The sequence below is a fragment of the Pocillopora verrucosa genome, chromosome 11 (genome assembly GCF_036669915.1).
Source record: "Pocillopora verrucosa isolate sample1 chromosome 11, ASM3666991v2, whole genome shotgun sequence".
Classification (NCBI taxonomy): domain Eukaryota; kingdom Metazoa; phylum Cnidaria; class Anthozoa; order Scleractinia; family Pocilloporidae; genus Pocillopora; species Pocillopora verrucosa.
In genome coordinates, this window is record NC_089322.1 from 10,432,795 (window position 1) to 10,448,108 (window position 15,314).

At 36.4% G+C, this 15,314-nt stretch overlaps 1 protein-coding gene across 1 annotated transcript in view; it reads right to left on the reverse strand.

Moving 5' to 3' along the window:
- LOC131768678 (mast cell carboxypeptidase A-like) overlaps positions 1 to 13,132 on the reverse strand; it is a 13,476-nt gene extending 344 nt beyond the window's left edge. Inside the window, exons 1-9 of the mRNA XM_066173977.1 lie at positions 12,824 to 13,132; positions 12,159 to 12,202; positions 8,039 to 8,117; positions 6,306 to 6,515; positions 3,956 to 4,060; positions 3,420 to 3,527; positions 3,131 to 3,233; positions 2,440 to 2,645; positions 1,068 to 1,152 (exon numbers count right to left, since the gene is read on the reverse strand). Of these exons, the coding sequence (XP_066030074.1) occupies positions 1,068 to 1,152; positions 2,440 to 2,645; positions 3,131 to 3,233; positions 3,420 to 3,527; positions 3,956 to 4,060; positions 6,306 to 6,515; positions 8,039 to 8,117; positions 12,159 to 12,202; positions 12,824 to 13,132 (1,249 nt within the window). The remainder of the gene's footprint in view (positions 1 to 1,067; positions 1,153 to 2,439; positions 2,646 to 3,130; positions 3,234 to 3,419; positions 3,528 to 3,955; positions 4,061 to 6,305; positions 6,516 to 8,038; positions 8,118 to 12,158; positions 12,203 to 12,823) is intronic.
- Positions 13,133 to 15,314: the final 2,182 nt, after the last annotated feature.

Here is a 15,314-nt window from a genome sequence, read left to right on the forward strand (position 1 = left end):
ATACATATCAATCTTGATTATAGTCTATCCTTGCGGTTTAGTGCTCGATGCGTTCGCAGAGCGTGTTATATCTGAAGATTGAACTAATCAATAAGACATAACGTTTCTGTGACTGTAAGTTTCACGCTTATGCGATCATCAGACCTTCTGATGATCGTATAAGAATGAAACTCAGAGTCACAGAAAAGTTATGTCGTATTTATTAGTTCAACTTTCAGAGATACATATATATATTACATTCATTCACGAAGGTTTGCTACTTCTTCACATCACACCAAATCAGGAGGTGTGTGACTTTGTGACTTTCTCAATTATGAACTTATTATACTGTATAATATTTGAGAGCAGCTCTTGGATATCAAGTGCTCCCCAAACTTTCCAAGTGCACCTATAACTTGATATACGCGCAGCTAAGATCATGAACCAATTCTTTTATAACATAGCGGACACAACTTGTGCTCAAAAAAAAAATTTTGTTATTATTGTGTCGAATTTAACAGGTAATCGCGACCTACCCGAAAACTATGACCTAAAGACAATGCAAAAACGACCAGCAAATATTTAAAAATCATAGCTTTATTCAAAGAATTAGAAATTTGCTGATAAGAAGCTTAACGAATTTCTTGCATGCTGGAGACCACTTAGTAGGACATATCAACATTGTAAATTAACATTCACTGTTGGAAAAACGAAGCAATAAACTTATATATGTCTTGCGTTTACGAGACCAGCGTGGTTGATTCACTATACTTGAATTGTTGCTAATTGAATTAAAGACCAGAAAATTGCGAGGCTTTGCGTTGAAAATTCTGAAAATTGTACGATTTAAACGAGGTTGGTTGCGCCTAAATGATCAAAAAATATATGCTTTGTAACTGAATTCGATCTGCAAGAAAAGTAAAATAGCGAATTCTCGCAACAAAGTTTTGATCTTCCGATGATATAATCTTTTCGATCCTTCATATTTTCATCATTGAGAGATCTTGTCCCTTTGTTACTAGGCCGATTTTCGATATCAATTGAATCCTAACTCGCTTGATACGAGGAACAAAAAACATACTACTTACAGATCGTTGAATACGCAGGACCGTAGATGTAATTTTTTCCAGATGTCTTGTATATTGCGTCTGTAGCAGCTCTCATCAGTGTTTTCTGTCAAAAAAAAGGAAGATTACAAAGGAAAAACTAGCCTTCAGAACAGAATATTATAAAATTGCACAAAGAGGTCTAAATATTTTAAACTGGCTAGTTGATTAAAACGAAAACAACGTATTGTCTATGGTGTAATCAGACAAAGATATTCGATATTTTTAGATTGAATTTTCTACTCGTCATAATTTTGGATTTCCAGAACCGGAGAACGAAAGAATTGAGGCAAACAGAAGAAGATACTAGTCCAAAATGGCGCCAAGCGAGGAGCTCAAGCATCACTGTGAGGGTAAATAAAATCTGTGTGCTTAAACGCTAGGTCTTTGATACTTATCTTAATTAAGGTAAGCTAAATAATGTGTATATTACACAGCATTTTTTTGGTTATTACAATTTTAATAACTGGTCCGATATGAAAGGGGAGAACCAGTGATAAAGGAGCGTTCGTTCGTTTGAAAGTATCAGCATGACTGCCATGAGCACTGCCACGCACCACCACTGCGAATTACTAGCATCACGAACGTGGCGCAATAATAATTGCCATCCTCGAGTTTGCGACCTCATCATCCTACAGTCTTCACCGTATTATAAATGTCTCAATCATTTTCATTACAATTAAAGTTTTCTTTGTCGAAATGATCATGGTCGTCATCGTCAAAAGAGACCTTTAGTACCTCTGAAAATCAACGACGTGAAATCACCAAAGTTTAAGAGGTCTGAGAAAGAAAACCCCGACGTTAAACACATCCAGCCATTCGCTAAATCTAACTAAGAACATCAACTCATTTTTCATTCAACGTCAGCGTTGCCGTCCTAACTTCTTAAGGTCCCTAACTGCACTCAGCCGCAAGACGGAAGCAAGAGCTATCAACAATATTTTAAAAAATTGGCGAATTCGGTCCGGTATTTCAATCGAAACCGTTCCCAATGTGCCTGATCTTTTTCTGCATTTCAAACATAACATTTCAGAAGAAAAAGCATACAACGATCACTTAATTTCCGTCTGCTTCTTGCGGGTGAAAAACGTTCATGCTCTGCATGCAGCTCCCTATCCTTATCTTATTATCATTGTTCGTCGCCATCGCCAATGATTGCATGGTTTCGTCGTTATGATGATTATATCGACAATTTCCACCCTTTACCTTCGTCACCGTCAGGAATTAACACTAACGCTTCGTCATCATCTCGAAGGCTGTCACCAAACATGGGAAACCCAAGGGAGCTGCTATAACCATTTCATGAAAATATATGTACAGATATTAGACATAAGTAGCCATCTTTCTTACTAACCATTTCGTCATAATCTGATGGTCTATCTTCTCTCCATCCCCATGGTGACATCCACAGCTGCCCATAACTATGAAAATCGAAGAATGCTATCAAGTCGGATCTTCGATCAGTGAGATATGTGGCGACGTTGAAGGACTCTATTTCAGAGAAGGGACTTTCTCCGGAAAATTGTTCGCTGCATGTGTCATGGGAATTTAGGTCAGAACCTGAGTTGATAAAAGGAAAAAATCACAATATTTTCAAAGGGTATGAATAATGTCACTGTTATGTGAGTGAAAACGTGGTAAGTTACTACTTGAAGGTGTTTATTTGAAACACAAACGACATTTTTTCCGTTAGGTCATCATGATGTGTTATACTAAGATCAGAGGCCTTTTTTTCACCCGCTTTAAATAAGGGTTGTTCGATTTTATGTTTTGGATATAATTTGTAAACCAAGAATGAAAAGAAAATAAATAATAAAACAGGTTTACGCTGAATTACGCATGCTGAGTCCTACAAAGAAAAGCTTTGTATGTTTTCACCCGTGTAAATTCAGTTACATTTCTCGTTTTATTTTTCGTGCTTTCAATTTGGAAATGTTATTTTTGAAAATATGTTTATTTCGGGAAGTACGACCGGTTTGTCCATATGTAAATGGTACAGATGCTGAAACCAGTTGTTGGTGATAAACAGCACAGTTGTTACTCACCCCACTTACTGTTATTAAAGTTCCTGTTCAGGTCCACACCAATACAATCTGCAGGTAAGGAAGAATCAAACACGCGGCGATTTTTTCGCCATAGACGGTCCTCCTAGAATTTTTTGGAAAAATTGTAAGAGAAAAAAAATCCTGTGAATTCAATTTCAAACTTTTCTTAACTTTCCCTATCCATGCTTACATTTGACTATCTATGTACCTGTCCAATTGTTAGCCATTCACTCATCTGTTTACGCATTTTATCTTATCTCGTGTTAAGATTTATATTAAGCCTGCTTACCTTGTGAGTGAACTCGTAACCGTCAACATTAAAAACTGGCAGGAAAAACCATTCAAATGTTTCGGTCATGTTCGCAATTTCTTCATCCCGATCTAAGAAATTCAGAAGCTAAAACGAAAATTCTAATAACATAAGAGAAATTGACATTTACATCATCAAATAAAAGTCGGTGGAGAGAAAGAAAACTTTATGCCGGTTTTTTCATAATTATGCTGGGGAATTTAGCTCCGACAGCTGAAGGAGATAATGTGCTCGTTCTTCATGAGAAAGTATAAGCACAGTTGCGTAGGCTGGTGGGCGATAATTAGTATGCAATTATTGCAAGTTACATGATGGGCTCTGGGCCTATGAAAAGAGAGAAAGGAAAAAGATCTGGTTGTAGGGAGGCTTTAGAAGTTTGAAACAAAAAAATGAGAATTGAATTCAAAGAACCAGTAGTTTATATGTAGGAGGCAAAAGAGGTGAAAAAAAAACTAAGAGGGTTACTCAAATGGCAAAATGACTTACTCATTTCTCCTTTGCAAAGCGGAACTTACTTGGTGTATAAGATACATGCAAGTGGCAGGACTTATCCACTCTCTGGCATGAATTCCACAAGCAATGAATATCAAACCCTTAACTTTTCTTCTACTTTGCTTAATCTAAGAATGATTACAAATATAAAGAGAAATAAGAAAAAATCAAGCAAATAATGGGTTAAATTTTTAAGAAAAGGCATAACAATGTTACGAGATTAAAATAGGTGTCCCCAGACAAAGTGTTACTAAGGTATTTCTCTATAGAAATCTCTAGGAATCAAACGTAAACGCGAAACACTGTAGATCCATCAAAGAACTAACAGTAAAGAGAAGGGACCTCACACCATTGTAGAAGATGCTGCTAATTAAGTTTCTATTCATTGTTATCAGCATCAAGGCCGCAGTAAAATTATGATTTAGCACGAACAATTACTCTGGAAACATAGGAAAACATCAAAATAGTAGCTATCTTGTAAATTTTAATTTTTTAACTATTATACATGTAAAAATGGTTAATATATATATATATATATATATTTGATTTTTGGGTAGTGTCTTAAGTTATTCCCTTCTAGCTGAATACTTGTACGCTTAAATAAAACTCTAACCTTTTTAAGAATGTAGAAATATACACAGACGAAGGCCATGAAATGTTAAGGAATTTAAACAGTAAAAAAGTCTCCACGAAACTATCAACTCCTTGCAGCACTAGAAATCACCTCTAGCAAATTTCAAAGTTCCAATGGCCAATTTCTGCGCATTAAGGACAAATTAAATATTTGTGCTTAGTCGCTCCATCGAGAAACTGGGTAATCAACAACTGAGACGATAGGATAAATTATGGTATACAATTTCGAAAAACTAGAACCATAGTAATGAATAAAAGTTGGTATCTATTCATCAGAAAAGATAACTTCTACCGTTATTCCCAACATGTTCCGTCCCTCGTACGACTTTCCAAGTTCTACTACTGATGCCAATGATGGATGATCTGACCGGAGGCGATACATTTCCTTGTGGATCTGATTATTTTACAAAGAGAAGGAAAATCAGATATCGTTTAATTTTCATGCTGAGGACCGTTATTTGACAATTTAGAGGGGTGATTGGATGGATTGATGAATAAATATATGTTATTCGCCAGCCAGGAGGTCCACGTCGGGAAAAACTGTGCCGGTCAAGACCTCGGGCACAGTTTTTCCGAACACGGACCGACCTGTCGCAATCTGACACCTGTTAATTAGAGTGCGCGCAAGAAAAAAAATGGATGTAAACTTTTGAAAAAAAAATGTACTTGTTCGGCAAACGAACCAAATTCAATGACTGTCGCGACGATTTTCTCTTCAAAAACGTTTGGTGATCCTACGAAAAGTATTATTAATTTTCATCGATGATTGAGGTAAGAAGAATAAATGTGCTCAGTCAGGGAATGACAAAAAAAGTAATTGTAGGTAAATTAAAACGCATGTTTTGAAGTTGTAGGAGTTTGCTCGTAAGCTTGCTTTAATGGCGTGTGTCAATCTTGTTTTCTTCCAGCAAAAAACTCAAGTCAAATGAGACACTTTAACTAGACCCAAGGGAATTTAGTGCGGTTTTTTCGCTGATTTCTTTCGGTTTTTGTTATGCAATTTACGGTGCAAATTACCAAGTTGAACAGACTTGCAAAGACTTATCGAGAGCATATTTGTAGTAGGATTGAAACCTTGGCTCACCGCTTGACAGCGAAAAAATTTGATTGAGAGAATTCAGATATTAAATGAATGAAAATTGCATCGATTAATTCAATCGTAACAAATACCTCACAAATCCACTTTTTTTAGTAACTTTTTGTGAAGGATTAAAGTTAATTACAAACGGTTTGCACAACAACTTTATTTCGAAGACATTTTTTTGCCAGTAATGAAAGTGATTTGGGATAGAGAGAAAAGAGAGAATTAAAAAGTTAGTGATCGGTTTGATTTGCTTAGAAATGCGTTGCTTGAAAATATACCCAGTCAGCGAAACGGGATATATTTAGAAAAAATCACAACGAAGGTAGGGACGTACTCGGCAACTCACGAAAGCGTTACCGTGCCCGCGGGCAGAGATAGGAAAATGCGGACCGCACCAACGGCCAATCAGATGACAGGATTTATTACCGTACTCGCTGAGCAAAAAGTAAAATTATCTGTGGACGGATGAAGAATCAAAGTATTACTTTTACAAGTATTGGCCCCACTCTCCCGATATAGGGAGAGTGGGGCCAATACTTTCATGCCAATTTCCATAATTACCTTCTCGTCCTCGTTTCTTTTGCTTTTTGGCTGTTGAATAAGACTACCATTCTTTGAGATACAAGTTACTTAATATTTCCATATTACCATTTTACCTCATCCAATGTGTGATAACAGTTGTCGAAATCGTTGTTTCCATGACAACATCTATCTTGATTATCAATCATCTCCCTTGTGTCGATCGCTATTGTGTCCTTATACAGAGAAAGTTCTGCGAGATGTGCCTGGAAATCCTCGACTGAATCTGGACCTACGTGAATATGCACCTCTCTCCCCGTTTGTGAAGGCGCTTTCCAGACGTCTAGCTACAAAAAAATCAATCGCATTCCAGACACACAATCACCCTTCGATTTTTGTTAACTCAATGTTAATCCAACTGCGCATTCTGGATTTGTTGACATGCGCCATTTAAGCCTCTAATTAAGTATATTTCACGATCTGACACCTGTCAATTAGAAAGTCCGCATACACTTTTGAAAAAACGGCAGCACTGGTTTGGCAAGCAAACTCGATTTAAATGACTACCACAGTGAGTTTTTCGTCAAAGCTGAAGTTTCAAACGTTAGCCCTTCGTCGGAGCGAAGCTCCATTCGCTCTGATGAAGGACATAAGGCTCGAAAAGTCAGCCTTTTAATTCTTTGCGGTGGCCAATTTACGATATCAGCTCAGTTAATGATACTAAATTATCTTGTAGGAAGATTCAGTCTATTTGTTTCCTGAAATGGCGTTAGTTAACTTGTCTTTCTACCACTGAAAAACCGAGGTCAAATGACACGCTCTTTTTTTTTCCAGCCAGAAACATTGGGATTCAATGCGACGTTCAGTAATCGAATTACTTCAAGCGGGCCAGAGTTGTAGAATACCGCCCGCTCGCGCATCGAGAAACTTGAAAATTAATATTATTATTATAATTGTTTCACGTTGCAAATTTTACCTTAAGGAGGCTGCATAGGGTTTTTGCTCAATGTTAGCGTGCACCAGTGTTTTTCTAGAATTCTTTTTTTTATGTTTTCGCTTTTCTAAGTCACAAAAAGCCATCAAAAGGTGACAAGCAAGGTTCGGACTATCGTTTGCTGTAATAAATATCAACAAAATCATATTTCATCATTAAGCTAAGGCTCCACAAAGGAAGGCGCTCGTCAATGATAATTTGGCTTTGTTTTTGATTTTCTTCATTTTGCCTCGGTGAAATCTCTCAAAATTTTCATACTTTGTGAAATTTGCCCTGGTGATCAATAAAAAGCCGAAAAAAATAGGGGTTACAAAAGCAGTTTCCTCTCTATTTGCATTTTTGTGTTTTTTTTCTCCATCTCAAATTTAGTATTATGAATTTTTTTTTAATCAACAGGCACTAGAAAGGGCACACATATTTTTAACGGTCCGGCAAATCTTAGGAAATTCCACTGAAGGAACGCGATAAATCTTACTCGAAATATCCCTATTTCTTTGTCGCAAAACATTACGTAATGGAATAGAACTTCGCCAAGATCTATATCCGAGCATGAGTAAACTTTTGCCTTTTGGCAGTGTTTCCCAAGGTGTTTTCTTTTCGGTTGACCTCTTTTTCAGGTTTAAAAGGCCTATGAATATTACGGGTGCAGTTGCTTGAAAACCAAGATTCCACAACATAAAAACCCTATTTAGTTAAACTATTTTAACACTCCTTTTCAGATAGCAATCGTGTGATCTTATCGAGCCACTATGTTTGTTTTGCATGTTGACACTTTTCAAGCTCGCGCTATTTTCGCACCCATATCTCGCGCGTTTAAAAAACCTTATCGAGCCCCCTTAACGGGTGCATGAAATAATATCACTACCCAAAACTTACATCCTTCCGACTTTGCAGTAAATCCCTCAGAGAAGAGACTTCTTCATCTGACTGTGGAGCTACTCGTATGACTTTGTAGCTAGGAAAGAATATGAACGCATCACTGATAAAAAATTGGAATCACCGGTGACGTGAGCAGCGTGTACTCTTAAAGAGCACCAGGAAGCACCGTCGGTCATGAAGTTTTATAACGAGTAAAATCGGCTTTTGAAGTCCGATTTGAAGAAACAAAAATGATAAAAACAAGATTTATAATATTCCAAAGCTATCCCTAAACAAGAAGCAAAAGAACAGTGTGTACATCTGAAACATCAAGCATGGGGTCCAGAGGCAACTCGTACCTCTCTCGAGCTTCGCTTGATATGTGTTCCCTGTTTTTAAGGCTACATTTTTGTTATGCGATACACTCGATACAGTGAGATTTAACATAGGCGCGGCTAAGGTCAGCCGTCTGTTTCCAACCTTGCTTTATCGATTCTTTCGTAGCAGATAAGTAGCACAATGTCTTAGATAAATGGGTGGTAAGCGTATGAATGCAATCGGAAATATTGTCTCGTTTCTCTGTTAGAGCACTTGGTGAGAGTTAGCATCTACGGTGAGTACCAACAGAATTTAAAAGCTATGAACGATTTGTCCGCCATGGTTCCTCTGACTGGCAACCCATTGGCTGAGCATTTGAAACGTGCCTTTAAATTATAACTCAACAGAAGTTTCTTTTATATGTAATTATGAATTTTCAAATTCGATGTTCAATTGACAAAATTCTCAAACGAAATTGAAATATTTATCAGTGAGTTATAAGAAATTATGAGACTAAGGCTACAATCAATGGATTTTAGACTACACTCCATTTATATTGGCTGACCACTATGGAGCAGCTATACCAACCCATTTTTGGACGATCGCTGAACCACTCATAAAGAGAATACGACCAAACTTGTCATATAAAAATATTCTAATGCTCTGAAGAATTAAGAGCGTTACTTTTCGTTCTTTGAGTCTGTTTAACAATATCTTTTTATTCTTCATCATTCATCTCTTTTATCACGACCAAATTTCTATTTTTGCTGCAATCGTTGTATTGACAATTGAGTTCCGGTCAGTTTATGGTACAAATCCAGGCATGGATCAAACTATTTAGATTTGTCCATCTTTATGAAACATTAAAGTGGTTTTTGTTGCAGAGACTGGATGATAACTTGTTTAAAGTGCTCAGAATTCTCAGTGATTAGAAAAGGGTTGGATCAAAAAGAATGCTAGACTTCTTGAAAAGCAGTTCAGAAGTCAGACAGAGTTATTTGTAAATTGCAGTAAAAAATAATGGGGTTAAAGCTACAATAATGTGTATAAATTTTAGTTTTAGTTTTTTATCAGCAGACCACAGTGATAACTATCATATCATTTTTAACAATCACTCATAAATTAAATACAATCAATTCTTCGAAGGGACTTATATTCGATTGCTCTTGAGATTAATGAAAGGGTTCCCTTTTCCTCATTTAGGCTTATTCAACGATAAGTTTTTATTCAACATCCCTTTTCTCATGACCAGATTTTCTTTGTCCAATAATTTTAGTATCAATTGCGTTTTTTAATACAATAGGAATTAAAACATGGATCAAGCTATTTCGATTAGTCCATCGAATCATGTTCTTAACTATATGAAAAGCAAAGCAAAACTTCGCCTGTTTGATGGAGCGGTCAAGAAACCTTACAACGTAGACTTTTAACAAATTTAAAAACTGTTTGGCTGATTCAGTCCCTGTGCTATAAAATTTAAAATTTTCATTACTAAGTAAATTATCCAACTCACCCCTCGTAGTTTTTCAAACCTCGGTTTCGACCGGCGAAGACCAGAATCAATAGTTGAAAATAAATAAGAAAACAGCACCTTCCAGTTATCTTCATGATGCGTAGTTGAAGAAGAAACTTCTGAGTAAAGGGAAACTGAATGTGTCAATTGGTTACTTCGAATGCTGATTGTTTTCACTGATCAATCGATAATTACAATATCACCCGCAGTGCTATAGAGACCAAACCCAAGCTAATCACGGAGAAACAGTCTTAAAACACTGACGCTTGCTAGGAAGATAGCATGTACCTTAATTGTGGGTAGGATCATTTAGACCCTAAGCTCCTGTGTATGGATTATAAGTCTGGTAGCTGTGAAATGGGAGAATATGCATATAGCGTTCTAATTTTCTAATTCTTCTTTTTAATGCCGAGTAACAATGACAGCATTGACAAAAAAAAATAGCATTTTAAAATGGCAGTCGTGCACAATACATATAGCTAACTTCAGCTGATAACGAGATGAAAAAGGGCAATTAGAGATCCATCTGACTTCTGAAGGACTTTTCAAGAAGTCTGAAATTGACCAAACAGGGTTAAAGTGAGTTTTTTGTGGATTAATTTGCTCTCTGAATTCCCTTTACTCGTTTAATTATCGAAATTTCGTAATTTACACCTGGATTTACGTGACAAAAAATGTCTCCAGGGTAGTGCGAGTACTTCGAAAGATCGAACAAGATTTGTCACTTACATTCAAAACGACGCACAGGGTTTTTTCAGAGCATCCCCAGAGGTTTATGCGTCGAGACTAGTTATATTTCTTTCTTTCCCCTCTTACTTACTTAAGCTATGAAATTTTCTTGTAAATTTACAGCGACTCATCACAGTCATTGATGAGCCACTCTGTTAAAAGAAAGCATTATGCACAATCTCCTTTCTTGTATTTCAGATTAAGGAACGACTGAGAAGACACCCGTAGAGAGTTCTAAACAGCTCGCTCTTTTCAAAGCAATTAAAGTAACCAGTGGATCGTACCACAATACCAGAATATCGTTTGTAATGATTAGCTATTGTGTTTATAGAATCTTATCAAAACAGTCCAAGCAAGACATTTAGTCCAGACAAAAACATTTAACTGCGAAGGTAAGCTAAAGAAAAAATACAAACAGATGAACGGATTAGTGTATGCAGTCTACAGATATCCACGATTGTTTTCTCTAACGAGAGTATTACACTGAACACTGAAATAACTATAATCACCATGGCAACTAAGACCAAGCTGTTTAACAGTGTGACAAGAAAAAAAAATAATCCGTCTTCTACCTACTTTGGTTTTTAACTCAAGACTACGATGAGAAATCTCGCTCATAACATTATTTTCAAATTCAATAATTAATACTTTGCTTCAAGGTCAAGTTTTTACGATTCCTTGAAGGTTAAGGAAGTTCTTTAAGGAGAATTAACATCGGAGAATGATACCTGAGGCTAAAATAATGTCCAAAAAATGAACAATTGACGGAGAAGAAAATCTTTGGAGACAACCGAGAAAAAGGTTGAGGACAATATTTTAACCACGTTAGTGGCGCAGTATTTAAAGTTATCCACCTTGCCGAGTTAATTTGTTAGAATTGTTAATGGATACATTGAGTGAGGCATAGAGAAAAAAGCACGAGCTGACACTTAAGTTGCAAGTATATTGCATATATTGGACTGGGACGTGTTAATGACTGATTTTTTCATTACTTTTCGGGACTTAAGTTTTGCACATGGAGATCTGTACCTAAAAGCAGCTAAAACTAATACCACAAAAATTTCATTTCATGGTTAGCAAAGTTGAGAATATAAAGATGTAAAATGAATTTACGGTGTTTTTATCTTAAGCTGTTTTTTTTTTTTAGCTCTGATGACGAGTGATTATAATTTTCTTTCCCTTTAAGAAGGGTGTTATCAGCATATATAAACCATGAACTGTTTAATTTTTAAAAGGAAACTCATACCTCCTAACCTCGGAAACCAAATCATGAAAGCATCATTCCCAAGCATTCATTTTTAGCACACGTATACCGGAAATGACGTCATGTATCAGACGCAGTCTCTTGTCCGTCATCCTGGCGGCCTTGTCCCGAAGACTTGTGAAAACGTTTCCCAAAGTCGTTTGACAGAAGATGAGAGGTATTGAAAAGATCACACGTCCAAATGTTTGCCAGCCGACAAAGTTCCACAAAAGAGAAAAACGAGAATTATCTCCAGAAGAGAAAAAAGCGATCTAAGGTTAGAGAAAACGTGATGGATCGGGGCCATGTCCTTAGAAATCAAGTTTATCAAATACCCTGAAGTTCTTTCAGCAAGAATATGATGGTGCGCGTTCAGAATCTGCAAGAAAAGGAAAAAACACAAGATGATTAATGATAAGATGAACTTCAATTTTGAATTTTGTCCATTAATCACACAAAAAAAGCAAATTTATATTTTAAAAATCTCAGGTGTATGGCTGAATACTGGGTTGGGTGGTATAAGGAAGAGGAAGGATTTTACGAGTTGAAGGGTGGATCAGAAATAATACAGGAAAATACTTTTGGAATAGGAAAAGGTCTTTGATGTAGCTCAAAAGAAATGTGGATAAAAGTTGTTCAGTTGCAGCAAAATAAAATTGATGATAATTTCACAACTCTGGAATATGGAAACGTTATGTTTTCGCTTTCCTCGACGACAGTTTCAAGAGAATTTGGCTGATTTCTAACCACCAGCGTATACAAGAAGCCTATGCACACTGATCAATTCTTAACGTAGGACACGCACCATTCACAAACACCAAGGAGGGTTTCCATGGGTTTAACGTTAGCCATAGAACGGCCAAAAATTTGGCCGTGAGACATAAAAATTTTCAAAGTTTGACCGTTTGTCGTAATAAACAAGCAGCATCCCCATATCGACGGGGGAATTATTGGACATCTCAGCCAGGAGAAAGCTTAGTAGGACAGGCTGAATCATTACACGTAATGTCTCTAAATTTGCAAGTAGCACAATCAGAGACAGTAAGTATTTGTCGAGGGCCCTTAGGACTGCGTTTCTCAAACGAGATTTAGAACTTCGAACTCTACCAATTTCAATTTCGTTTTTCCATTTCAATTCCAGTTTTTCAGTCAAATACTTGGTGCCTTCAACATCTAGGGAAGGAATATTGTTTTCTTTTAGAGGTCGTTTGTTTCCTGTTTCGATAATTCTTGATAAAAGGCCAAACGCTAGTCTGCCACAGATTGTAGTTCTTTCTTCAGGTTCCGCCTCCAGCTTTTCGTATTCCATGTGTAGATTGGGCCTCGTTCGGAGCGAGGTTCACTTCTGACTGTTTTGTTCACGTCACTAAGAATTCAGGGTTGATGCTGCTGCTCGTAATATTATTGATATTTTTGCTGTTGTTGTTTTCTGTGCTCATCTAGGTCGTAATTGAAATTTTTTTCTTCATTACAGTTAACCGAGGGGGCATCAGTTAACGATCTTTTAGGTTCACTAGTTACCTTTCAAGTTTCACAGCATATTAAACTTGTAAATTAAAATTAATGATTAATAAGCTAAATACGAGGTCCAGAAAGGCACACTTTTGAAGTGGGGCCAAGCGTAAAGCCTCCCTTTTGAGAACAAATCAATCAGTTTCTTAAATTAAACTGGAAAAATATGTATTTCTCATCAAACGCTTCCCACGCACCCGCTTTGCAAAACAAAAGCGCATTTCGTAAAAGGTCGTACAGTCCAGGATTACAAATGAGACACCTTGAAATCAATTATCGGTAGTAACAATTTGAAAAAAGAGAGAATGCTTCACTGTGCCCTGTTTGAACAAATTGCAGGTAAAGAGCCGTTTCCTCATGCTGCAAATACGAGATTTTTTTTGTTCTGTGCCAATAGTTCATCAATTCAGCACTGAGCTGGTTTGTAAAAAGTTTTGATGTTTGACTTTCATTTTTCTTTCATATTATTAGTCTCTTTAAAATGAGCCTAGGAATCTGATTGGTTATTGTGTTGTAGTAAAAGTCTCATTAATTGGTGGGAAAATATTCGATTTAGAGCAAAAAGTGATGCGATTCATGAATAAACCGCACCAGCGAGAGCCATTCAAATTGCAAGGATCACAAAATCACAAGTTTGATTCCAGACCAAAATTGCACAACAAAAGTTCAGTTAATTACCCCTTGAAAATTACACACATTTTGAAATCAAATAATTCAAATACAAGTCAATTACAGGATTTTGGATCACTACAAATATCTTATTTTCGTTGCCCAAAAAATACTGGTAATTTTATTTTCTTTTAGTTTTGAGGACAAATTGAAAGTTGCAAAACTCGTCTCCCAGTTTCCTCTAATTCGACTTTTTTCTTAAAACATGCTTTGCAATCTGATTGCTTGTTTTCTTTTTAGTATAGCTTTCTCATTGGCTGAGATACAGATATGATTTAGAGAAAAAATAGTGCCATTTCTGAATATTTCACAGTGCTGAGAGTCAATTAGAGTGCAATGATTACCAGTGATTTAAAAATAAATGTAATCATGATAAGAGTTTGTAACTAAGTGGTGTGGTGAAACGAGTGTAACGTTCATTAACCCTGATTGGATTTAGCATTATTTTTTATGACCATTTGCCGCATAAATCGTGTGTTTTACGCTTTTCAAAGAGATTTTTGAGTAACACAGGTATCAAAATGCTCACTTTACTCAGAACATGTTTTGCACAATTTTGTGCCTGATAATTTGAAGACCAAAGGTCAATCCACCATATCGATATTTCACCGTGCATTTAGGAAATCGAATGGCAGTGCAAACCTGTGACAGAAGTAAAAAGCTTCCGGCGGTAGTCATGACGGGGCCGATGCTTTCATAAATTTGTGGCGTGATAATAAAAGAGAATTTGAGTTTATCGTTCCTATTTTCTGTTATAGATTGAAGAATATCCTGACCTAGCTCATCTTTTTTTCTAGCGGTGGAGTGGAGCGTAATTCAAAGACCTCTTATTAAAATTAATTTGGGAGAGGAATACATCCATCGAGTCTTTGGTAAACCGACAAAATTTAACCACACTGACATTAATCATTTAATTTATTTAATAAAAATTTTCATTCAACCGGTTTCTGCGTTTCTGATAACCGAAGACGTACAATAAAGCAAAGCTTCTCTGTATTTACATTCTAGTTCAAATAGACATTACCTAAATTAAAAGGAAAATGTGCATACATTTATAGGCACTCCATTGCAATGAAAGATCTCACAAAAAAATGTCTATGTAACAAAATTGTAACAGCATCGAACTGTGGTGAAGTTTTCTTTTAAATACAAGTAAATGGTCAAATGATGATTTCTCACGCTATTCTCCTTTGCAGCAGTGTTGAATTTCTATTGGCTTGCCTACTGGTCGCTGGTCACCACGTGACAGTTTTTGAAGATGCTCTGGTTTGGGCATCCTTTCTACGGCTGCTATGGATTCTTCAAACTGA